Genomic DNA, 23180 nt, shown 5'->3' on the forward strand with positions numbered 1-23180 from the left:
GGGACTACTGATATAGATATATATATATATGTATATAATTGATGTCCGTATTATGAGAGACTCTTTCCTTCTTTTTCTACCTTTATTATTATTATTATTATTATTATTATTGCTTTCTCTTCCCTCCATCTCCATCTCTCTTCTCCCATTTTTCACTCTCTCCAATCTTGTTTTGGTCCTCCCCTCCACTGCACTACTTCTGACCTAATTGTCTTTCAATCCCAACCAACACCAACACCAACCCCACCCCACTCCAGCTCCCCTCTCTGCGGTCGATCCATCGAGTCTAAATATATATACATATATAGGCAGGTAAGTTAATTATTGAAAACATGTATATATATAATCTTGATGATCTTGGTGTAAGGCCAAGGAATGAAAGTGAAACTGACTGAATTTGTACATGTGCATTTGACAGAGAAGAAGAAGAAGAAGATCATCAAAGATGACGAACATAGCAGGTGCAGGACAGTTCGGGGACACCACTTACACAAAGGTATTTGTTGGTGGGCTGGCATGGGAGACTCAAAAGGATACCATGAAGAAGTACTTTGAGCAGTTTGGTGAAATCTTGGAGGCAGTCGTCATCACAGACAAGACTACTGGAAGATCTAAAGGCTATGGATTTGTATTATAATTTCTTCTTCTTCTTCTTCTTCTGCAGCTTCGATCTATATATGATATGCACCTCCTATCTATCTATCTATCTATACATATCCAACATTTTCAATATTTATTAATAATTCTTTCTCATACATAATACATGCCGATGATGATCTGATATCAGGTGACTTTTCGAGAACCGGATGCAGCCATGAGAGCTTGTGTTGATGCTACTCCTGTGATCGATGGAAGGAGAGCTAATTGCAATCTTGCTTCTTTGGGTGTTCAGAGATCTAAGCCTTCTACCCCAAAGCATGGTAATTTTATTTTATTTTATGCATGAAATCTTCTACCCTTAATTATGATTCACACATCTCCCAACTCATCCTAATTAACCACTTTTATTATATATTAATGACTATACATGGTATACAAAATTAAGGAATTTTGATGAAATATTGGATCTGAGGGTGAGGGCGGGCAGGTACATACCTACTACCTAGCTACCTGCACCCACCTTAATTTAACTGGAGATTATCCAACAAATTGTTGTTGTTGTTGGGGTTAATTAATGGAGATGAGCGAGAAGGAGTAGTGTCAGGTCTCAAGTCTCAACTCTTAAAACAACTTCTCAAGTCAAGTCAAGTGTAGTGTGCGTATACTAGTGTATAGTTGTTGGACACAGCTAGCGAGCGCATGTGATGATGAGGATGATGATGATGCAGTGTGTATATGTATATGTGTGTGTTTTAGAAAAGCATGACAGCTCATTTCTTCTTTTGCTTTTTGGGGTTGTGTGGTATATTTTTCTTGCTTTTGCTTTGGGAGTTTCCTTACTAGTAATAATGAGTGGTTGTCGACTACCTGTACTTGTACTATTCAATAAAGATGGAAAACCTAGGCTAGCTGCCTACTAATTGTCTTTCTGCCTGCTTATAATTTCCAATGCATTATACCCACCCCACCCATATATATGAATATTATGTATGTAATTTATAATTATATTAGCATAGAAAATGATTAACTTTAATTGTAATTCATGTGGTGAAAATGAAAATGAAAAATAAGCAGCAGCAGGAGGAGGAGGTGGTGGGAGGAACATAAGGGTGGTAGGTGGTGGTGGTTTTCATCAGGGAGCTGGAGCTGGAGCTGCTGGATTTCAGGGTTTTGCATCAACCTTCCCTCATTATTCCATTCAACAAGGCATTCCTTACAATCTTTATGCTGGGTACGTATGTATCTATATATATGTATGTTGCAGTTCATGTATATACTATAATGCATATATGATGCATGCATATTTGCTTCAGCTCTCCAATATTTGGGGTTTCTACCTGTATGTAATAATAATATTCACGCATGCTTCTCATATATATATATATATATATATGCTCGCTCAATCTCCCTCTCACCAATTCGATCAGGGTTTTCACACTACCCTTCATCATCATCATCATCATCATCTCCCTCGGCCCTCACATGCTTATCATTCCTCATTCTCTCTCTCACACACACAAAATTACACATACACATGCCTAATAATTACCAATTATGCTGTATGTATAATAGTTGATAACTGTATCTTGGACTACATTTCCTCTGCGCATGCATTATTATATGTTGTGCAACTGCTTTGGTGCCATTAATTAATAATACGTACTAATTAATTGGCCACCTGTGCACAGCACTCTATCTACGTACACTGCAGGTTTAATAATTATATCTTGTCAACCCCATCTATATGTATGTACGTATGTATACAGTATAAATATATATGTATGTATATATAACAGTCATCTGTTATAATTTTCACAACTCATATTTTGGTTTCTACGTATAATTAAATAAATATTGATGATTAATATAATATATACATATGGTCATGATGCTGATGATGATACTGATGCTGTCTTATTGTCCTTTGTAAAAACCTCCGATTTTTCAGGTACTCTCCATACTCGCCCGAATATGCTTACCCTACGGTTTGTACACAACTCATCTGATCCTTTTTCTTTTCTCGCTGTTTGCCTCTCCCACTTGGCCTCATTTCTACCCTTTCCCACACCATATATAATTATAATTACCTATATATTATTAATTACTACTACCTATACCCCACCTAATTATTATTAACTTAATCAAAAATTAATCTCCTTCTAATTATATATACAGTACGTTGATCCACCTAATATTAAGAATAAAAAATTGATTCCATTAATTATATGAGCATGCGAGCGGCTGTAAATCTTTCCTTGCTTTCACATATGTACCCACACACCCCCCCCCCCCCCCCCGACCAGGGAATAATCTCATTTCAATAAGTGAAAATAATTTGTTGCTCATGAAAATTGTGGTTCAGATCTAGTTTGATAAACACACCAACATTGTTATTTTTAAATGAAGAGGATTTTCATTTCAAAAGAAATCCAAGGCTTAATTATATATAAACAACATATGTACCTCTCTAGAAATTAAAATAATAATAATAATAAAATTAGAACAAGTAGGATAATTAATTTTGTTATTTGAGCTGAAATGCTTTGAAACATACAGAGATGATTCAGTGTGTTAATCTCTGGATGTTTAAATTATTAATTTCTACCACATTAATCCCGATTATGATGATTGATTAATGACAGATAACATACAACAAACACATTTCCCATTAATTTACACTTTCCAAAAATGAATACTACTCTCTTAATCAGACTCTCACTCCATCATCACTTGTAGACAAAGTAACGCTTGATCAGGCTCAATCTTGTTTGCTAAATAAAACAATAAAAAGAAAAGTGCAATATTAATTTGTAGAGGCGGAGAATTCCTTGTTTGAAGGCCTCCTGCATTATTTGTGGATTGTAAGCTATTCCTAATTATGTCTAGCTACTACTGGAAAAGATAAAACTTATTAATCAACTCAAGACTAATAATACAGTACTATTTCACTTTAATTAGTAATAGATCCCCCTCTCTCTCTCTCTCTATATATATATATATATGTTATTAGCTACCTTATGCATAAATAATTACGAGCAAGAATTGTCACAAAAAAATTCTAAATATCACATGTTCTTTGTTTAGAGCTACTATGGTGTGTATGGAGGCGGCAGCCCACAGTATCCATTGTACGGAACTGGGAGTACTGGTGGACTTCTCTCAAGTGCTGCTGCTTACTACCCTTATCTGAACCTGAGCAGCGAGGGCACGGGAGGAGCGGCAGCCTACTCTGCCAGCCAGGGTTATGCCGGTGGCCTTCAGTATCCCCACCACCTCTTCCAGTATTCAGCAATCAACTCAACTGCCATTTACCCCCCACATTATGGCACCCCTGTATCTCTTGCCCCCCCAACTCCACTTCAATCAGGTTTGTGTCTCTATTACAACACCCCTTCTTTATTTCTTAATTACGTCTATCCCGTGCTGCAGAGTTTGCAACATGTGCTACCCCGGGGTACTAATATCTTTGACAGTTTGCTTTGCCGTGCCGCAGGCGTAACCATGACTCTCCACGCACCAATACCAATACCTCATCGTTGAGAGACTCATGCCAATTATGATGGAGATTCATTCTTCCAATTATTCACTTCATCTACTGCATGCGTACCTTTGGCCTAACCATGGTTCTCTTTCTACTTCTATAGCTGTCTCTCTCTCTTTCTCTTGCTCGCACCCGGCCCATGCCTGTGGCATTTGGCCGTATCCAAACATGGGAGAGCCCCCCGTAGGGGTTATGTCCAAAAGTTTTGGACCCATCTCTATTTCATCACTTCTCTTTGTAGGAAAGGTTCCTACTAGAGAATGGAATTTGCATGCATATGTGCATCTTGTCCCCCAACTCAAGCCTCACTTATCAAGGCAAAGTTGGTTGTCATAGAATTTGTCTCTTCAGCCCTGGAAAGGCTGAGCAAGACAATATCATTTTGAAATTCTGCCCTGGAAAGGCAAATCAAACAATCATTTTTATTCAAGTTTGTCAAATACTAGTATATTTTGTCAGTCTTCCATTTTCAAAATGTTGATCTTGAAATGGCTAATCCTTTCAAAATTGTAGATGGCAGATGTAGATCAGGAAATCAGGGCAGGGAATGCCCCAGATTTTGTTTATGATAACGTACCCTAGTCTCAGGATTTTAAAAACTCTGACTAGTAATAGATTTTTCTTGTTTGCAATTTCTAAAACTGTGTGTAGTAAGAAATGGATCATCTCTTCTTAGGGAAAGGGAGGTGATCTTTATGCGTCCTGTTTTGGTTTTATGTATAATATATTTCAGTCGTGGGCCAAACTTTTGGAGTTGAAGCCCTGCCCTGCAACACAAGAATGCTTAGGACTTTTTTCTTGTAGGGATGTTAGCCTTTTTCACTTACCTACCTTGTTAGAAGCTCCACAAAATGGTTTTGGAGTTTCAATGCATAGGAAGTTACCCTTGGATATTTTTGCTCTCTTGGGGTTCTTCTAAATTGACACATCAACCATGGTTAGGACTCTGGTCGTCTTCATCTTTGCGCCCATCTCTCTCTCTCTCTCTCTCCAAGAACACTTTTATGTTGCAAGTACCGGAACTACTTGACGATGCTCTTTCTATTAAGTGTTATGGTTTGTAATTGTAAACTAGGAAGAAGGAAGGAGGACCATTTCTGTTCAAGTAATTCAGCCACTGGTTGTTATTTCTGAGTCTGACTGATGTCTCCCCTTTGATTATGCACATTATAATATTCTCTAAATCCTTTTATGCTTTCAACATTATTGTCCATACTGTCAACTGCTAGATTGCAGAAAAGTGTTGCATATGTAGATACATGGTGATGAGTTGTACAATCTTGAAGCTCCTGCTCCAGCGAGCCGGGATCACTGAAAGAACACAAGATGTCTTTCAAGACAGGGAACGCAACCAAATTTAAGATAGACGCATACATTACAGATAGGTTAGATAATTGTAAACCTGGCTGCATCAAACACGGCAATCAATTCCCCCAAACGGCCTTCCAAATCCAACACAGGTTCCGGGCAACCAGTTGCATCAACCTAAGGGTGGGAGCTCCCCTGTTCAGTTAATAGAAAGACATGCATGCTACAACTTGATAGACCAACGATGCGCATGTTTACTGTTATACAATATATATTGGATTTGGAAAGGCACCTGAGTAGTCATCATCTTTTATTCTTCCAGTTCCCCAAAACTGTTTGTCACAAATGCATGGGCGCATGTAATAAGAACAAACAAACACAAGTTAAAAATGGTTTGGGATCCGATACTCCCTTCAAAGGGTTGTTTTTGAATTGGAGCTGCAAGTTTTTGAAGTGAGACACGGGTTTTAAGCGTCAAGAGCCAGAGACGGATAAGGCTATTATATATAATGTCTGCCCCACTCAATGGAGATAAAGAATTTCATCCATCCTTTATTATAATTTGAAGGACTAAAATCGTGTTGATGTCATTCTTAAGGGACCAAAAGTGAAAATTTCTCCTCCTCAGTAATTAATAATTTCTTAATTTATGGGGGACCAAAAGTGAAAATTCACCTCAATAATTAACAATTAATACAATTTGTGTGCCTCGAAAGAGATGGAAAAAAGAAAATGAGCGGGCTGTCGTAATTTTCTCGCATAAAGGGCAGCCTCGTTGGACCTGGACACGCATTCATCCTTCTCTATCGGCGGAAGAAGAGAGCAAGACTGCCTGTGGTCGCCAACGCCATGTTGAAGCTGTCGAGGCTGCTTCTGCACTCCTCAAGGTAAGTCCTTTATCTGTTTCTGCCCTCACTTAAAACCCTGCTCTACTGTTTTTCTCTCTTCATTTTTCTTCCTTTTGAAAATATGCTGAATACATCTACAGTCGCAATATCCCATACTTTGAGGCATATGTTTATGCCATATATTCCATTAGGTGTTTGACTTATTTCCTAGCTTAATCTTACATTGACTGTATGGGTTCCATGTTCGGGGTTTATGGTTTGAATAAAGGGTCTCCTTTTTCAGATACAAGATTTTATTTTTAAGTGAATTCTAAACTCCAGTGGGCTATCTATTTGCATAGCCAGTGATAGACATACCTTCAACCACAAGCCTTAGTTGTTTCAGAAAATAGTAACATATCTAACATTATAGAGTCTTTGCTGTTTCCTTAGTCTAGTAGGTCTTCAAGAGGGAAACCATATTGTTTCCTAGTCTGTATTATCAAATTATGATCGTTTAAGGTATTTAGTTCCACAATGGAACAGAGATCCATTGTCCCAAAAGAGTCTGTTCAGAGAAGCTACTGGTGACTTCAAATTATTGCGTGGCATTACCACCCAGACTGTGATGTCTTCTGCTATGCAAAGTTCTGCTCGTGATGGTATCAGATTGTTTCATCATTTAATATCCACCCCCCTCCCCCCACCTAAAGTGAATTTATCGTTCTGATGATTCTGCACTTTTTGTGTCTTAAGGAAATTCTGCAGTGAAAATATTTGCACCTTATTCAATTTACAAGGGCAAAGCTGCGCTATCTGCTGATCCTCGTCTTCCAACTTTTAGTAAATTGGAAGTATGATCCAAATGACAAAATTATAGTTATTATAACCACGGAAGATTTCTCTATCCCCTCTGATGCTAACAGCTTTGTTTTTCCACCCCTCTTTTGTAGTCTGGAGGTTACAGAGTCGAACGCCGTGGTGTTATTATGTTGACATTCTGGCCTGCTATTGGTGAGCGCAAGTACGACTGGGACAAGAGGCAGGTAATCTCTTTACTTATTCACCAATAGTTAATTAGCTTTTCTTTTCCTCGATTATCTGCTTCTCAATGTTAATATTGCTGGAATATTCTCTGGCTTGTCTAAGTATTCTTATGCACACTGCAGGTATTTGCTTTGTCCGCAACAGAGGTTGGATCCTTGATCAGTTTGGGTTCAAAAGATTCATGTGAATTCTTCCATGATCCATCCATGTTATCAAGGTTTATTTTCTGTTTGTTTCTGTATTGTCTGATTCCTTCTGAATATTTTATGATCTGTTGTTCCCAAGTTCTTGACTTATTTTTTCCTAACATACTATAGTTTAGTGTAAGTTGTGTAATTAATTTGATTTTAATCCACAGTAATGCAGGTCAAGTTAGAAAGAGTTTATCAATTAAAGCACATGTTGATGGGAGTGGTTACTTTATTAGTCTGAGTAAGTACCTTTTCGTTATGTGGATGCTGTCGAACCAAATATTTGTCTTCATGAACATTGTGTACTGAACTTGACAGCTGTATTGTTATTTGCTTGAATTAAACAGAAAGTTCATCTCTCACGCCAAATAGAAATGACTAAATAAAATTTTGTATTAGTGATTATGACCCCTGTCTTCTTTACTTAATTGAATTTTCAATGAAGTACCTAATTGATTCTTAACATTGAACATGTTTTTGCTTTGTAGGTGTTGTCAATAATATCCTGAAAACAAATGATCGGTTTGTTGTTCCTGTCACTACTGCCGAATTTGCAGTCATGCGAACAGCTTTCACTGTACGACATTATCTATGATTATGGTTTTTTTTTTTTTCCCTTTTTTGTCCTTTTCATGATCTGGTAGCTGAAGGACTTGTCTTGAGGATAAATTGCAAAAACTATACTGTTGCATTCGTTATGGTTTGTAGATTCTTGGCATATGCACCCAGCACCTAGAGCATTCACTCTCAGCACTACTCAAGTCTATTTCTGCTTCTGATATGTAAAAAAAAAAAAAAAAAGGAGAACATGAATTGCTGCCCTTCCTTGTATGCGCAAGAGAAAAAACATCCTATGAGATAATATGGGCATTGGTTTGCTATTGCACAATGTTTGCCATCCATTAAATGTTGATTTCATTCCATTGTAGAGAAACCACGAATAGAAGTATGGAATATAGGGGAGGATTCGAATTTGTGGGGGTAATTAATGGTATTGGTGGTAGTCAGATTATAAGGTGCCTCCATGTGTGTAATTATTGCAGTGAAATTGGGGATGCCTGCTCAATGCAGCTAAATACTATGCGATATGCGTAGATGCTTCCTATAGTACATTCTGAAATTATTTGTCAGTTGCAAATTCTATGGTACTTTTAATTTGCTTGCCTGTTGTGTCTCCTGGAAGATGAAGAGATCGTCTCATGTGACAAATTATATCAGTTGTTCCGAGCTTTACGGTGAGGGATACTCATTTCCTTTGGCCACGTTGCCTCTGATTATTGATTTCCTTTGTTTGCAGTTTGCTTTGCCTCACATCATGGGTTGGGACCAATATACCAATCAGCTTCCACATGGCGCCAATCAAAGTTCACCTAAGGCAGTTCATGAACTTCAGAGCTCTGAGTGGGATAGATGAGCTTTCTGTGCATATTCTCTGTCTATGGATGGAAGGATTGCTCGTTTTTTAATTAATGTTCTCACTCCTTTGGCACAAATGATAGTTCCTTTGCTGCCAATTTCTCCTAGGGTTGAATTTTAATGAACACATTTTAGTCACAATGCTTCATGTGTAGGCATCGTCCGTGGTTGCTATTTCTAAAATCTATAAATTCCTTTTGCAGTAATTGCACTTTGAATCTGGTAACGTAGGTAGTGTGGTTTCTGACTACTTTGATGTCTTCCTACAATCATTTATCATGGATGTGGCCTACTTTAGGGGTTTTTGTTTGCCCAATGCTATTGATATAGCATAAATATCATGAACTGACTTTGGGAAAACAGGTATCATCATTAGGTACGATCTGGAATTCCGCATGCATGTGAGATGCCATTGTTTTTTGGGGAGAAAAAGTTAATATCCTGTAGGAGAGAAATAGGTTCCACAGGCCCCCTCCCTCTTTTACACAAAAAGTAACAGTGAAAAAGTTTCACAAGGAAATGCAGCAGGATCTGATTTCAGTTTGCTAACATCCAGTAAAAGCAATCAAAAGCGGGGATTACAGATATTTACAATGTGCTCAACAAGCTCCCAAGAATGTAAAGTAGCTACCATGCCAGCTATTGTAGCAGACCAATCATCACCATGACTGCAAATCTTAACATGGTCCGACTTCCAGTCTAGGCGGTAAAGGAGTTTTCAGCGAATGCACGCCATACCATGGCATATAATTAACCAAATTATGAATAGAACAAGACAGACTGCCGCATCAATGGCAAGGACAATCCGTACTTGGCGACACCACTTCTTTTGCAGATTTTGAGAGCCAGATTTAATCCTTGTTGAACTAAATTCCTTCCGCATTGGAGAAGCTGATGATGTTCCTTGGCTGCTGGAATTGAGCAGTCCTGAATCAATCTTCACACCTCTATCCGTTGATCTCCTGTGCTCCTCCATCTCAGTGTCTCTCACAGTCACAGCAATTACATGATCCTTCATTTTCTTCTTCTCTTGTTTGCTAGGCTTTCCCAGCAGTGGGGCTTTTGTTGAAGAACCAGTTTCAATGTGGCCGTTGGCATTATTACATGGCGAAAGTGCGAGCTCTCCTTCATATGGTAAAGGTAAAGCATTCTGTGCAGGCCAGCAGTCCGTGGTGCCAGTCCCTGAGGGTGAGAGTGAGAGACGCTCTAGCGAGGCAACCAAGCGAGTTACAGCAGGAAGCAATTGTTCTTGCAAACAGAGTGAAGTGTTGAGACTTGACACACTTGTGGTAGAGCCCCTTTTACCAACCATCCTGAATTGATCCCTCAATTTCTCAAGGAAGCCAAGAACTTGTGAGTTGCTAAGACTCCGATTCACTATGGCAAAATAGACATACCCGTCGTCCATCAGAAACCCAAAAGTTGTTTTACCCGTGGTTTGAAAATACCATCGGTGAAAAGGAGGAGTTCTCTCCAAGCACAATGCAGCCAAGTCTTCAATCCCATGGTCTCCACTATTATAAGCGTAAAGAACTCGGGCCCCCTTGGAAACACAGCAGTAAGAAACAGTACTTTTAACAGGATCCATATATGGAAAGACCAGAAGCAATCTCCGAAAGAAATGAGGGCCGCGAAAAAGAAATTTAATTTTTCCGGCAGCACACAAACAATGACATCAAGTCGGCCGGCTGGTGAATCTTGTGACTCTAATCTAAACAATCAGTAGTTGGCAAAACAAGAACCCAACAAATTCTTCAATCACAGCGACGAAAAGTAATCCGAGGGCTACAATCTCGTCACCTACGGGTTCAAAAGCATAAAAAAAGTACCAAAACAATCCTTCGGCCAAGTATTCCAAGTCGAGAATGAATTCTTTCATACTTGGTCAAAAAGGTTCTTTCCAGCAAACAGACATCAAAAACAGCGGTGAGAAGGGGAAGATTCACGAAGATTTATGTGGGGGTCGAAGAGATTCCCAAAGAAAGCGAATTAAAAAGTTGTGATCTTGGATAAGATGAGGAATGAATAGGGAGAAGGTAGTGGTGAATCAGGATTCATTCACGAACAGACATGCGAGACTTTGAAGTGGTATACCTTAACTGCAGTGACAGCTGTGCAGATGTGTATGTATCTAAGAGAAAAGTCAAAGGGATGGAGATTAAGATTTATTTATTATTAGTACTGTACAGATGTGTATGTATGTGGTAAGGTAGAGAGGAGAGAGGGAGAGAGAGAGAGAGAGAAGCTGAGGAACAGAACAGAGACAGAGTAGTCGGCAGTGGTGATGTCCTCTGTCTTCTGACTTGAAGATATTATATGAAGTCTTTTACGAGATCCTTAGGGTGGTTTGTAAGATGGATTGGTTTACTATATGTATGACCATCAATTCATTACTAAATGATCCATCCATTTACAAAACAAGGAATATTTCTTGTTTGATGCTACTTAGTACAAAATAAGCAGAAGAGAATGGAGTTTTTATCGTTGGACAGTCTCACTTAACCTTTAACCAGACACTTCCCTCAACTCCCACTGCTTAACATCCATCTTTCTTTCAATTCTTGAAAAATACAACTCAGTATATCTTCTACATCAACTGAGCTAGTTATTCTATGCACGCCTCCTCCATTCCCTGAAAATCTGGCCAAAAAAAGTAAATAAAATAGTTGTCTACAGTCCACTACACACATTTCTCAAACCAAATTGATTACAATTCCTGAGACCTATTACCAATAGCAGTTTGCAGTATCCTTCACATTCTCCATATCCCTTTCCAACTAATTGCATTCTGCATTTCTATTCCTTTCACCAATAGGCCGAACAACTCTTTCGTCTCCCTCCACAAGCTATCAAGGTTATTGACTAGTTTGAGGATCTTCATCACAAGTCCCGCCATCAGTTTCCACGCGACTATCTGGTACTCCATGTGCGCAAGGACTTTTAGTGGAAGCAAGGAGAGATTTGCGACAAAGTGGACAAGTGGTATGCGTGGCCAGCCACAGGTCGATGCAGTCCATGTGGAACGTATGCCCGCAGGACGGTATCTGCTGAAGTCTATCCTCTGCTTGGTAATCACCAAGGCAAACTGAGCATCTACCATTACAAACAATGAATTTCATTACAAAATACTGGAGGAAGCTTGACCAGACACGTGAACAAATAATCATACTACGAATCATATCATGCAGTATATATTAAGTAAACCCCAGATTCAAATGGCAGCTTAAGATCATCTGTAAGACAAAAATTCTCTCCAAGGTTTCCATACAAGTATATCTATTACTTGCATTGGTAACAACGACATAAACCATGATGCAGCTCAACCATTACAATTTTGCAAGACAGTTACAAGTTACACCTGCTGACCTTAACTGATGACAAATGCAGCCCCATAGAACTAAGGAACCCTTACAAAATTCTTTACGTTTACTTCCCAGGCAAGAACAGTTTTTTCATTGACAAGTACTGACATCACAACCCTTTCTCACGGTTTCACAACACATCGGCGAAATGGAGATGCTGTGGATCATAGGTGCTCCTATTCTTCAGTATTAAGCTCTGAATTTAACAAAACCAAAAGTACACCCTCTGAACAAAAGCATGGAAAAAAATTATGGAAACAACAGATGTTATCATCTATGATAAATTGGCATCTCTTCCTTAGCATTTTCAAATATTAAAAGAAGCCTCAATCCGTTATAGGAGCCGAGCAGTATTGTTTCTAATAAATACTTGCCAATGACATCCACAGCATACTTCAACATTTAGCTCATGCAATGCCCCCAATCCCTAGCCCCCTTCAAAAACATATAAAGAAATAAAACAAGAAAGCAAGATTGGAAGGCAATAAGGGAAGAGAAAAGAAAATGAAAGAGAGAGGGGGGGGGGGGGGGGAAGAACGAATAAACAGAAATCACCTAGAGATGAAAAGAATTAAGTCTGAGGGACGGAATAACTTTTGAACAGAAGAGGGACATTACATATCGATCCATCAACTATCCAACTAGCAGGTAACTGAAATTAACTTCATTCTTAGAGATAAACAATACACCCAATACTGAGTCAATGTTTGATTTCCAAGTCAATTAAGCTATCAATATCTCATGCCTCTTGTATCTTCAGCTGCTAAGTAATTTGATGTATCCCTTTATATCTAAGGGGACTTGAGAGAGAAAGCAACTTAAAGGAGAACTTCAACCTTAAAATCTAAGGAAAGGAAAATATTCGCGTAAACATCAACGAATTTACAGACACCAATAAAATTATATGACGAATTCTTTTTCTCTTTAAGAAAAAGAAGAAGAATCTTTTCCCATGAGAGGACTACTTACTGTGTGTCTTTGACAGAAAAACTTTCCTTGAACACGATAACGGGTAGCATCTCTCGCAGCTCCTTCTTCAACCCCAATTCACACTATCGACAAAGAAAAAACTAAATTAGGATTACATAAAAGCAATACATAAGTTAATCTATTCAATCATATAGCATACCCTGGAGATATCATCACTACTTTCAGATGTTGGCATGAAATTACCAGTCCTCATTCTGAGAGAAGACCAGTCCACCCTCCGGGGACGGAGATAGAAGAAATAAAACAAGAGGAGAAGAATAAATGTAAAGAGAATTGGAACCGAAAAGATGAAAGCTTGGTACAGTTTTAGCTGAGATGAAGCCCTGGAGCAACAATTAGCAGCGTTACCAGTACCATTGTTGGATGTTTCTTGGTCTGGAATGGTATTTTTAACACTATAAGACATCACAACAAAAAGTAGTTTTTTCCCCTAGAAACCCCAGATTGTGAAGGAAACCCGGCAAATAAACCACACTCATCCAAACTTGAGAGGGTTGTTAAAGAGAAGCACAAAACCAGATGAAAAACAATGCAAGATTGGACTTTTGAAACTGATGAAATGGATCTGAAGAGAGTTGTTTACACAAGTGGGAAAACTAAATAAACGGCTGAGTGATGCTAATTATTTTATCCATGTTGAGAAAAGGATGGTTTTGTCAAGAGAAGACAGGAGATCATAAGGTAGAAAAACCCTTGAGGCTTGAACCAAAAGATCTGAAAAAGGTTTCTTGAAGAGAAGATAGAGGTGAAAGGGTGGTTTGTCAACAAACAGATCTGGATGATCAATAGAAGAGACGGAGACAGAAGAAGGGCGATTGTCTCTCTTGTGGAAGTTTCTATCTCACATCAAACTGTATATCTTTTCCTCAGTGGGAGATATGTATTTGAATATGGTATTAACAGTAATGTCAAAGTTAATAGATATGTATTAGCAAAAACCAAAACTTTATGAATAGAAAATCTGGAAGGATTTCAAATATGAATTCTCAAAAAATTCTATCTGTCCGCTCCACTCTGTCTGTCTCTATATTAATTAAAGTAGTTGTGTTCTTGGATAAATTTTGTAGTCCACCTCCAAAAGAGAGGCTTTGTTGCTGCTGTGAGGATTCAGAGGCCGTAGTTATGTGCGTAGAGGAAAATGTTAAGTGGATAGTAAGATTGAAGTGCTGTTATATGGTAGAGGCTTATCCCAGACTGAGTTTTGTAAACAAAGCATGCAGACTTTTTAATATATCGTTCATCGTTTTTCTCAAAAAAAATTGATTCTTGTAATTGTGAGAAGTAATCACTTCACTAAATTAGATAACACAGGTCAAACATAGCTCCAACTAATAGTAGTAGGAATAGTTGCCATGCGGCGAATCGCCATCTATATCTCTTATCATTTGACCATCTCCCCCCAGTCATCAATGCTTCTGTGATTTGCCACCATATGAATATATTATATATGTACCACCTCCTACAACATTATTTCTTTTTTATTCACTCAACTGATGCAGACGTGTTTGTTGTCAACCCATATACAAAAATTTAAGCTTTGGGAATATTGAATTAATATTGATTAGGTCTTTTTCTCATACAGCAAACATATTTTAATAATGTGAATATCTCCAATTTCTTCATAAGCCAGAATCCTAGCTAACACTTGTTTCATTTCTTTCTTTTTGGCTCCTCCCCTTTGCATTTCTTTCATGCGTGTACATAAGTTCTAATTAAAATGAAAGGAGATGCTTCAGATATTTCTCCTCATCCTCAATAAATAATGCCAGCACCAGCTTCCTTACTTTAACTTCTCCATCGCGAGGTAAAAGACACGCAGCGCAGGAGCGTGGCAAAAGTTTTCTCCAGGAAAACAGCCTCCAGAACAGCACACTAGCACTATTACACTACTACCGATATCATAAGCCAATTAAGTTATATGCCAAGAATAGTACACAGTTGAAAACTTCACGAGACTAATTCAACAGGTCCTGTTTCCCATGAATGTTTCAGCATGTAGCTGGAGCAAGTGTGAGAATGCAATATCACAATTTGCTTAACGTTTACATGCATTGCTGAGAACGCATCCTCATATTAAGCTTTATGTACAAAGTGTTTGATATTACGCCCTTTTCTTATGGCAAACAAAAGCACGTTCCACCTGCATGTTGTGCTGTTAGTCATACATCCCTGACTTTTAGCCTGACTTCAGAAGGGGAGTTGAGTGGCTTTCTCGGGCTTGAAATGGAGTTCAGTGCCTTTTTTGGGCTTGAAGGAACAGCGCTGAATTTATGAACCAAGATCTTGAAACATGGCAACAACAATAAATATAGGGCTCCTAAGATAAGTGGTGCTGCAACAACCCACCCCAACAACTGCATAGATATCAAAAGTACTGATAAATCTCATCAATAAACTAAAATTGCCAAAGGATCAAAGACATATTACATTACACAATTCAACTCTGCTTGATGATGCAATAGTTAATCGTTCCGAATTACAGTTTTTTTCACAGTATTTACCAGTCACATATGCCCGATTTTGCTAATCAGAAACAGATATCGACATTAGTGATTACAAATTATGATGAGCCCATGAATAAAAGCACACGTCACTCAATTTGATGGATATTTAAGAAAAATCGACACATTCTTTTCCTATCCATGCTACTTCTGTTCATGTTATTTTAGTAACTATTGGTATGAAATTACAATTTAATTTCTAGTATATGCTGTACCATCAAGTATGCTAACTTGAGCACTAATCAGAAACCAGCTTTCTATTTGCCTAGGAAAAAGAAAAGATAAGTAGATTGAGAAGCACATAGAGGAGATGTTCCTCTGACATTTTATCGCATGAAGGTTCCAAACCTAATTTCCAAAATTAAACAGCACAGTGAATGAAAACATCAATTAGATAATATACCGCAAGGAAAATGCTCCGCAAGGCTTCATGTGAAGCTTGTCCAGTCAAGACCTTCTTAAAAGCATCAGAAGTTAAAGGAAAATGATGCCCACCGGTAATGATTTCACCAAACCGTAGGAATGGAACCATCAGACTACAGAACAAAGCCCAAAAAGGATCAGGATTCTGAGTTTCTTCAAGAAAACTCTGCTGCATTGAAAGGAAATACTTAGCAGGAAACCACACATACAAAAGGCCCTTACTTTGGGCCTTTGGGTTGGATGTACTAATTTACCCAACCTAATATGGCACTTACTTTTCATTATCAAAGCCCATGAATCATGATGAGAAAATGAGCTAACAATTCTGGTAAATAAGTTAGTGAAGGTGCATCAAGCTGCAAGATGGTGGGATTTCAATAAAGAATGGCGAGGGAGTGATTTAAGATGAAAAGGATTACCTCAATTCTATAGGAGTAGCAATGAAATTTGCCAGCATTACAGTTGGAGCATGACAAAGAGATCGAAGAACTGCAACAGCTATCCCACATAGGAACACTGTAACCCCTGGTAAAGATGATAGACTCCAAACATAAGGTGATCATCCAAACAATCCAATTCACCAACAAAGTGCAGCACATACTGTCTAGCAGCCCATAGCATGGCATGTTATATAAGTTACAATAGCAAAACGAAAGTGATGCACAAGAAGTTACAGGAAACAAAAGAAACAAATTAACTGGCTCAGCACTTAAGAGAAATTCAAAGATCTGTTGTGAAGGCTCAATATTTAATGAATAATAACCCCAACAGAAAGTAAAGCAACTGTTAGTTCCTTGCTAAAGGAAGTGGAACTAACATAAACTACCAACTGCGGAGACAGAGCCTGTATCCCGGTGGGAACTTATCACCATTTCCAGAAAAAAGGGGTATTTAGCTCAGACTAGCATACATGACAAGAATACAGTTTAAAAAAAAAAAGAAAAGAAAAGGTAAACGGCAAGCTATTAAAATCAGATCACAATATCATTTGGATTGAATTAGCAAACAAATAAGATACCACAGATGGGAAACACTCCTAAAGTGATCCCAAGCGCAGCCGAGAATGCAAGCTGCTTTGGCTCGGTTCCCCTATAAAAGTAGATACAAAAGAATCAGGGGAAAAAATACGACAGATAAAATGGGAAACCTCGTAGGTAAGAAAAAGGAAAAGAGTGAAAATAGGAAATGAATGGATGAAAAAATAACCGGCGGAGAATTTGGAGAAGAGGGTCGACAATTTTTATACGGAACCATGAAGCCAACCAGAAAACGAATCGTTGCAGCATCCTTGATCGAGAACCAAGATTTTCAAAGCTTCAATCTTGGAATTTTGCAGTTGTTGGATCTCCGTAGCTATTATACAAGAGGTGCGTGGGAATGGCATGCACTAGGTGTCGAAGAAGCTCGAGTGGGAATTAGGTTACTGCCACTGTGGGAAAGAAAGGGTTTTTTGTTTTCAATTAATTACAGATCACATGGCCATCCATCAGCCTCCCCTATCAGTATAATAATAATCCTTCTGTCAAGTATTAGTTGACGACATCGACAGTAGAGAGAGACGCACCGGCACCGGCAGCGCAACAGCAGCGCGAGTGTAGTTTAAATTTTGATGATCATAGGGCTGTGGGCGTCTGCTCAGTGCGAGACGGTCGGTGGGTAGAAATTTGGATTGGGAATACTGTGCTGTGCTGTTCCTGATGGTGAATTTGATCGATGCTTATGAAAATCGGAATCCAACCCAAAACGCTGTCGTATTCTCGGATTTTCCTAGCTAGTAGTAGTACCAGTACCTATTATTTATTCCTTCCGCATTCGGTACTATTTCGTCAGCCCACGCCCACTGCTTTCTCTTCTGTCTTGGTTTTAACTTTACAGTTATTCATAAATAAAATAAAATGAGACGCAACGCAAATTTTGGCTGAGTTTGAGTACACCCCTTGTCTTTTTACCCCTCACTCCTGTACTCAGTGATAGACACCAAACCAGTGCCGGTCCCAACTCCCACACCCATGTATTCCTCTTCAATAATTAATAAACTATTTCAAGTATGAACAACATAACAATCAACTTGTATGGTAGCAAAATAGAACAAACATTGCTTTCCACATTCTAAAATCATCTTATCTTATAAAAATATATAAGTTGCGGGAGGAACTCGCACTTTACGTTACGTTATCTACACCACATGATTGCTACATTCTTGATTTGCATTTAAGCATATTTATATTATTTGATGATCAAGATATGAAAACGCTGCTCCAATTCGGTAATACTAACAGTTGATTTTTCATTGCCTTTTCTTTAGACAAATGCTATACGCACACCATAGATATGGAGTCATGGATTAGCTTCCACTCAATCAAATTTTTACTTGTGCCAATATGATAAATCCAATACCTGTAACCACCCTATTTATCAACTCCAAGAACAAGAAAAATATATGTATATTGGTGCCACCAAACAAGAAATGTTCTCTGGAGTCTGGAGGTCATGATGCCTGACACGTTTGATCTCAATTTATGCAACTTCTTAAGAACCCAATCATAGACTTTCTTCAAACCATTACTAGTGCTCTGAAGAAGCCAATGAAAAACCTTCTTCAAAGCATTGTGTTCTCGCATCTTGCATAACACGCTGTAGCAGAGCAGGGTTACTTGTGACCACACCATCCACACCCTCTAACAACATTTTCTGCATGCACTCCTCTTCATCAACAGTCCAAGCATAAACCTTCTTCTTCCTCCTGTTACCAGAGATTGATTACACGTCAATGACAGCTCTACCCACAACTCTACCAAATACTCATATATAACTCGTATTTTTTTTAACTATTATACTAACTTCATACCCATGTAGGATTCTCACAAGCTCTTCATCAATTAAAGGGTGGTAAACAGCAACCACAGCAGCACCCCGCATCCTCAATAATTTTGTCCTGGTTCCAGTTGAGGGATCCATCATTACAATGTACCCCACCTTCACAACAATAACCAACATGAATGAACATCAGCTATAGTAAAATGGCACTGAATTCAACATTAACCACATAAACTGCAAAGAACCCAGGTCCTCTAATCATTATCCACGACGACAAAAACTAGATACACAGTTAAACAAATGACAACTAGCACAAGATCAGGTGAAGTTTTATTCTGTTTCAAATATGACGTAGTCGGTACAAGTATATAGCAGTAAATTAAGATCAATCACAAGAGAATATAAGGTCACCACACAAAAGAAATTATAGATAATCCTAAGATGAACAACTGCCTAGCCCATCCCCAAATAACTCTCCTTCTCACGCACACTCGTTTCTGTTAAGTTCTCCATAGAAGACTACGCAAGTAAAGAGTGTTACAGCACCATAGAGGTTCTCCCTATTTACAGCCATTGCAGACATCATAAAGAGAGCAAGCATTTCCAACCCCTTTCTTCCGTTGTTCACCAACTACCCTCTAAATCATTTCTTGCACCTATCCTTAAAAGATGTAAAACAGAAAATAAAGGAAAATATTACCAAGTTGCAAAACATGATAGGAGGTGACTATAAAAGTCACACTTAAAAATTAAATAAAAAACAGGGAAGAGCAACACTGTAACCATCTTTTACCATTGTATCTCCGGATAACTTAATTACATCCCTTGCTAGACTGTCACTTTTCGCCCATACAAGGCAGTTCCTACACTTGGTTCTTTTAACCTGCATAAGGCGTGGTAGTGACCTTTCAAACCAGTTTAGATCATTAAACCATTCATATTTGAGTAGAGAAGGCAAAGCAGAAACCACATTACTGTAGGATCTATTTACATTATACTGTTGACAGTCACATGTGCGGGCAGTAAAACTAAAACTGCTAAACAGACAATATTCATGGGCAGAAAAGGACCTTTTGCAGAAATAGCTGTTGGAAATTGTTAACAAGGCTTTGAAATTAAACTAACCCTGAAGAGGTAAACCAACATCAGCGTTTAACATGGTAACAAAAATAAATTTGTATGAGATCTTAAATAGGGACATTATGAACCAGAATACATACTAATCCACAGAGAAGGCAAACCAAACATGGATGCATATCAGGTCCCATCCTATAAATGAGTCATTCACATTTCTCAAGACAGGCAGGATATAAAATTGCCCCATTTTCCTTCTTTGAGTAGGGTTTTAATGACCAATTCCACAAAACATGACACTTCAACAACCAAAAAGTGCCAAGTGCAAAGAACATATTTCCAGTTCCACATAATTTTCTTTACTCAGGAAAGAACATATAAAGATCTTGGGCAGCTTACAACAGAAAGGATATCCTTTGCCAATCCCTTCTCAAATAGAGGTGGCCCAACTTTAGCATCAAGAATAACCTGCCTGACAGAACCTGATACGAACTGTCAGAAAACAAAACCAACCTTAGAATATTATCACTTCCAGAATTTTCAAGGAGCTAATGATAATTGAATCATGGAAATGTACAGAAGCATGAAAAAACATTCCATCTTCCTGTCCATCTCCACTGATTGTTTAGTAATTTCTAAGATTGCTGTAACAGAAGATTTGTTCTAGTGGTCTGCTAAACAGCCTAGTCTCATCATATTTGCAAGAAGTAGAGATATCGTTTCAGGCTGAATTCAATTTTGGAAACTTGTCCTGGCTTTGTTTGGAAACAGACAGAATGCTGCACCTTTAGTGCATCTTCAATGGTTGGAATATTTACATCATGAAACTCTAGCGAATGCTGAAGACTGGAACCCAGATCTGCAATCTACAGTCAAAATGTCATAAAAGATCCTCAAATTTATCATCATCTGAATATATTGACAATTGTAAATACTTACATCAGGCAACCCACCTCTTTGATGGTCAAATAACCAACCCTAGAAGTACTATTCCCAGATATTCTCTGCAGATCCCTGCCTGTAACATGTGAGAATCAACATTCCAGAAAACTTTAAAAGCAATTCACAACTTGAAGCAGTAGAACGCAGAGAAAGTGAGCAAATACTCTTCCATCCATTGGTTGTCAACTACTTTGATCCTAATTTTGCATGCATAAATGGTTGATTTTGGATGCGTAGGAAAGAGCAAATGCTTGTTTTAATCAAATTGATCTATTTCTTTGTTTTGAAGAAATGCTTAAGAAGAACCTCTTCATACATTTGATGTGTTCAACATGTTCAGGATTTATAAGCGCTCTGAGATATCTTGTTAAAATGTTATTCTATTGGACTGCCTACTGGATCTTAGCCACTAAAAGGTAAGTATGTTATAAGTCCATGAAACTGTTCTAGTAGAGTTATTTGGCTTACCAGTATTAATTTCTTTATGATATTATAAAGAAGAAACCGTTGGTACCAAGTAGAGATCAAAGAATAAGACCATAGTCGAAGTAGAAAAAAATGTGAATGTCTGAATGAAGCAAATGTTCAGTAATACCTGTCATGAAGAGCAAACAATACTCCATCTGAAGAACGAGATACATCAATCTCAATGCAATCTACTCCAGAACTTAAAGCATTATTATATGCATTCATCTGTCACAAGCAAAATATTATTTAAAGATGAAGCCAATGGAAATATTCCACAGGAACATATCTAAAGCAATTTCTGGCATCTGTTCATTTCTTGGGGTTTTCTAAGAGCTACCCAATGGGGCATAAGAAGACCTGTGCTAGTTAGACCAGAAAAGTGGGCATACATAATAATACCCACATTATTAGGTTACAAGAAATTATCAAATTAACATGTTTGTCAACTTTACATTTGATTAATGTTGCTTTAGCAATATTTCTCTATTGAGTTGTCTATCAAATACATTATCCATCCTCATTATGCTGACAAGATTTGACAAGAATCCTGCGAACTTTAAGGAAATGACTCAAAAGAGTTTTAACTAAGAAACAAGACCTGTCAATGCATCAACCTCATATGATCAGCACACAATCAACTACTTCCCCACAGTCCCACCAATATAACAGCAACTTCCTTTGTATTATGCTTCAGTGAGAATCTCCCTGAACTTCAACGAATTACCAGACTATAACAGCCTTAAATGTTAAAATTTCCAAAAGTTACACTTTCCAAGCAGTTGATTAAGTGGTGACAGCTGCGGTAGATTCTGGATTAAAATATGTGCAAAAGAAATCAGTCAAGTGGATATGAGATGCCTACAGTGTTGGGGAAGGCCTTGGTTGAGTCACCCCCATGAGCGCACACTAAAGGAGGACTCCGCATCCAACCGCAATTTCGTAATTGTATCTGCATATAGATGGCAAAATATAATACAAGAATGTAAAGGGGGAATTATATGGTTCTCAAAGGTGACCTGAGTAGCTAAAATAAAGATATCACCGTATCTTTTCAACAAAATAATTATGTGCCTTCAGAGGGCAACAGCAAATAAGAGCGAATTGGGCATACAGCATGCTCCAATCTATGGAAATTTTATAAGGAAAAGCAAAGAAGAGAGTCCCGCTGCATTGGAAACAAACACGTTGTTGGTAGAACTATAAAGCTGTGTTTAATCTATTAAGGATATGCAGGTGTAGGAAAAGATGATAAGTGCGAAGAGAAAGACACACAGCGAACCTGGTGGAAGCGACGGAGACTGAAATGGAAGTAAAGAGGAGGAAGGATTGCAATAATAGCGAGGGTAATGAGGAGAGATCTAAAGAGCTTTCTCCTGGAGGAGGACAGGCCAAGTTTTCGCGGAAATAGGGCGTGTCTTTGGAGGCGGAGCTGCCTCTGTTGCCGATCCCATCTCGAGATAACGGAAACCATTTCGTCGTCGTCTTCTTCTAGTTGGTGGTGGTGGTGTGGTGAAGATCATGTACTGCTAGTGATTGGGTTGGGTATGGGTATCGCATACTGCTGCTAAGTCTAAGTGCTAATAATTCGCTCCTCCAATCCAATAATATAGACTGATGTCCTTTTTAGTTCCAAAACTGCCCGTGGAGTGGATGCTCTGCCACGTCACCCCATG

General features: G+C 38.3%; 6 protein-coding genes across 18 annotated transcripts; 2 read left to right on the plus strand and 4 right to left on the minus strand.

Annotated features, from left to right (window-relative positions):
- The first annotated feature begins 65 nt into the window (after positions 1 to 65).
- Positions 66 to 5342, plus strand: LOC105174682 (RNA-binding (RRM/RBD/RNP motifs) family protein). Of its 4 annotated transcripts, none has more exons than XM_011096862.3 (7): positions 71 to 312; positions 419 to 628; positions 788 to 920; positions 1675 to 1831; positions 2549 to 2585; positions 3685 to 3967; positions 4094 to 5342. In XM_011096862.3, the coding sequence occupies exons 2-7, from the start codon at positions 446 to 448 to the stop codon at positions 4138 to 4140; spliced, it is 840 nt and encodes a 279-aa protein (XP_011095164.2). In that variant the 5' UTR covers positions 71 to 312; positions 419 to 445; the 3' UTR covers positions 4141 to 5342. The 4 variants fall into 4 exon arrangements, with proteins under 4 accessions (XP_088731755.1, XP_088731760.1, XP_011095164.2 ...); XM_020691813.2 differs by having other exon boundaries at positions 72 to 312; positions 4074 to 5342; XM_088875629.1 differs by having other exon boundaries at positions 66 to 312; positions 3685 to 5342.
- A 735-nt stretch (positions 5343 to 6077) lies between these two features.
- ATWHY2 (WHIRLY 2) lies at positions 6078 to 9136 on the plus strand. 2 transcript variants are annotated; one of them, XM_020691814.2, is made up of 8 exons: positions 6078 to 6336; positions 6799 to 6938; positions 7033 to 7130; positions 7230 to 7322; positions 7446 to 7540; positions 7682 to 7755; positions 8003 to 8091; positions 8812 to 9136. In XM_020691814.2, the coding sequence occupies exons 1-8, from the start codon at positions 6299 to 6301 to the stop codon at positions 8926 to 8928; spliced, it is 744 nt and encodes a 247-aa protein (XP_020547473.1). In that variant the 5' UTR covers positions 6078 to 6298; the 3' UTR covers positions 8929 to 9136. The 2 variants fall into 2 exon arrangements, with proteins under 2 accessions (XP_020547473.1, XP_011095185.1); XM_011096883.3 differs by having other exon boundaries at positions 6142 to 6336; positions 6823 to 6938.
- A 326-nt stretch (positions 9137 to 9462) lies between these two features.
- On the minus strand, positions 9463 to 11281 carry LOC105174703 (phytolongin Phyl1.1). The gene has a single exon (XM_011096895.3). The coding sequence runs from the start codon at positions 10516 to 10518 to the stop codon at positions 9649 to 9651; it is 870 nt and encodes a 289-aa protein (XP_011095197.1). The 5' UTR covers positions 10519 to 11281; the 3' UTR covers positions 9463 to 9648.
- Positions 11282 to 11428: 147 nt separating this feature from the next.
- On the minus strand, positions 11429 to 14326 carry LOC105174714 (RING/U-box superfamily protein). Its single transcript, XM_011096905.3, has 3 exons — positions 13422 to 14326; positions 13262 to 13344; positions 11429 to 12023 (listed from the first exon to the last, which is right to left on the minus strand). Exons 1-3 carry the CDS (start codon positions 13686 to 13688, stop codon positions 11786 to 11788), a joined length of 588 nt encoding a protein of 195 aa, XP_011095207.1. The 5' UTR covers positions 13689 to 14326; the 3' UTR covers positions 11429 to 11785.
- Positions 14327 to 15210: 884 nt separating this feature from the next.
- On the minus strand, positions 15211 to 18067 carry LOC105174725 (uncharacterized). Of its 2 annotated transcripts, XM_011096915.3 has the most exons (5): positions 17413 to 18067; positions 17225 to 17295; positions 16626 to 16731; positions 16187 to 16319; positions 15211 to 15636 (listed from the first exon to the last, which is right to left on the minus strand). In XM_011096915.3, the coding sequence occupies exons 1-5, from the start codon at positions 17490 to 17492 to the stop codon at positions 15442 to 15444; spliced, it is 585 nt and encodes a 194-aa protein (XP_011095217.1). In that variant the 5' UTR covers positions 17493 to 18067; the 3' UTR covers positions 15211 to 15441. The 2 variants fall into 2 exon arrangements, with proteins under 2 accessions (XP_011095217.1, XP_088731799.1); XM_088875673.1 differs by lacking the exons at positions 17225 to 17295; positions 17413 to 18067 and adding an exon at positions 17024 to 17212.
- A 483-nt stretch (positions 18068 to 18550) lies between these two features.
- GDPD4 (PLC-like phosphodiesterases superfamily protein) lies at positions 18551 to 23123 on the minus strand. Of its 8 annotated transcripts, XM_020691884.2 has the most exons (10): positions 22787 to 22928; positions 22370 to 22672; positions 22106 to 22212; positions 21635 to 21732; positions 21051 to 21111; positions 20883 to 20963; positions 20497 to 20589; positions 19817 to 19906; positions 19055 to 19182; positions 18551 to 18949 (listed from the first exon to the last, which is right to left on the minus strand). In XM_020691884.2, the coding sequence occupies exons 4-10, from the start codon at positions 21730 to 21732 to the stop codon at positions 18772 to 18774; spliced, it is 729 nt and encodes a 242-aa protein (XP_020547543.1). In that variant the 5' UTR covers positions 22106 to 22212; positions 22370 to 22672; positions 22787 to 22928; the 3' UTR covers positions 18551 to 18771. The 8 variants fall into 8 exon arrangements, with proteins under 8 accessions (XP_020547543.1, XP_020547540.1, XP_011095258.1 ...); XM_020691881.2 differs by lacking the exon at positions 22106 to 22212 and having other exon boundaries at positions 20916 to 20963; positions 22370 to 22456; positions 22787 to 23123; XM_011096956.3 differs by lacking the exon at positions 22106 to 22212 and having other exon boundaries at positions 22370 to 22456; positions 22787 to 23123.
- Between the last annotated feature and the right edge of the window lie 57 nt (positions 23124 to 23180).

The sequence above is a fragment of the Sesamum indicum genome, linkage group LG2 (assembly GCF_026168435.1).
Source record: "Sesamum indicum cultivar Baizhima isolate 11 linkage group LG2, ASM2616843v1, whole genome shotgun sequence".
Lineage (NCBI taxonomy): Eukaryota > Viridiplantae > Streptophyta > Magnoliopsida > Lamiales > Pedaliaceae > Sesamum > Sesamum indicum.

Bases quoted from the DNA above. Each gene is read 5' to 3' on its own strand.
- LOC105174703 (XM_011096895.3), bottom strand. From the start codon at position 10,518: ATGGATCCTGTTAAAAGTACTGTTTCTTACTGCTGTGTTTCCAAGGGG.
- LOC105174714 (XM_011096905.3), bottom strand. From the start codon at position 13,688: ATGTCTTATAGTGTTAAAAATACCATTCCAGACCAAGAAACATCCAAC. The intron at 13,345-13,421 runs GTATGCTATATG...CTTTGTCGATAG, and splicing joins GTAGTGATGATATCTCCAGG to TGTGAATTGGGGTTGAAGAA. The intron at 12,024-13,261 runs GTAAGTAGTCCT...TTGTAATGGTAG, and splicing joins TTTTCTGTCAAAGACACACA to ATGCTCAGTTTGCCTTGGTG.
- LOC105174682 (XM_088875629.1), top strand. From the start codon at position 446: ATGACGAACATAGCAGGTGCAGGACAGTTCGGGGACACCACTTACACA. The intron at 629-787 runs GTATTATAATTT...ATCTGATATCAG, and splicing joins GATCTAAAGGCTATGGATTT to GTGACTTTTCGAGAACCGGA. The intron at 1,832-2,548 runs GTACGTATGTAT...CCGATTTTTCAG, and splicing joins CCTTACAATCTTTATGCTGG to GTACTCTCCATACTCGCCCG.
- GDPD4 (XM_011096956.3), bottom strand. From the start codon at position 22,978: ATGGTTTCCGTTATCTCGAGATGGGATCGGCAACAGAGGCAGCTCCGC. The intron at 21,112-21,634 runs GTATTACTGAAC...TGTTACAGGCAG, and splicing joins TTGTTTGCTCTTCATGACAG to GGATCTGCAGAGAATATCTG. The intron at 19,183-19,816 runs GTAAAAGATGGT...ATTGTTGTGAAG, and splicing joins AGTTATCCGGAGATACAATG to GTGGGGTACATTGTAATGAT.
- LOC105174725 (XM_011096915.3), bottom strand. From the start codon at position 17,492: ATGCTGCAACGATTCGTTTTCTGGTTGGCTTCATGGTTCCGTATAAAA. The intron at 16,732-17,224 runs GTATCTTATTTG...CATCTTTACCAG, and splicing joins AGGAGTGTTTCCCATCTGTG to GGGTTACAGTGTTCCTATGT. The intron at 15,637-16,186 runs GTATATTATCTA...ATATCTATGCAG, and splicing joins TGCGGAGCATTTTCCTTGCG to TTGTTGGGGTGGGTTGTTGC.
- ATWHY2 (XM_020691814.2), top strand. From the start codon at position 6,299: ATGTTGAAGCTGTCGAGGCTGCTTCTGCACTCCTCAAG. The intron at 6,337-6,798 runs GTAAGTCCTTTA...TGATCGTTTAAG, and splicing joins CTGCTTCTGCACTCCTCAAG to GTATTTAGTTCCACAATGGA. The intron at 7,541-7,681 runs GTTTATTTTCTG...TTTAATCCACAG, and splicing joins GATCCATCCATGTTATCAAG to TAATGCAGGTCAAGTTAGAA.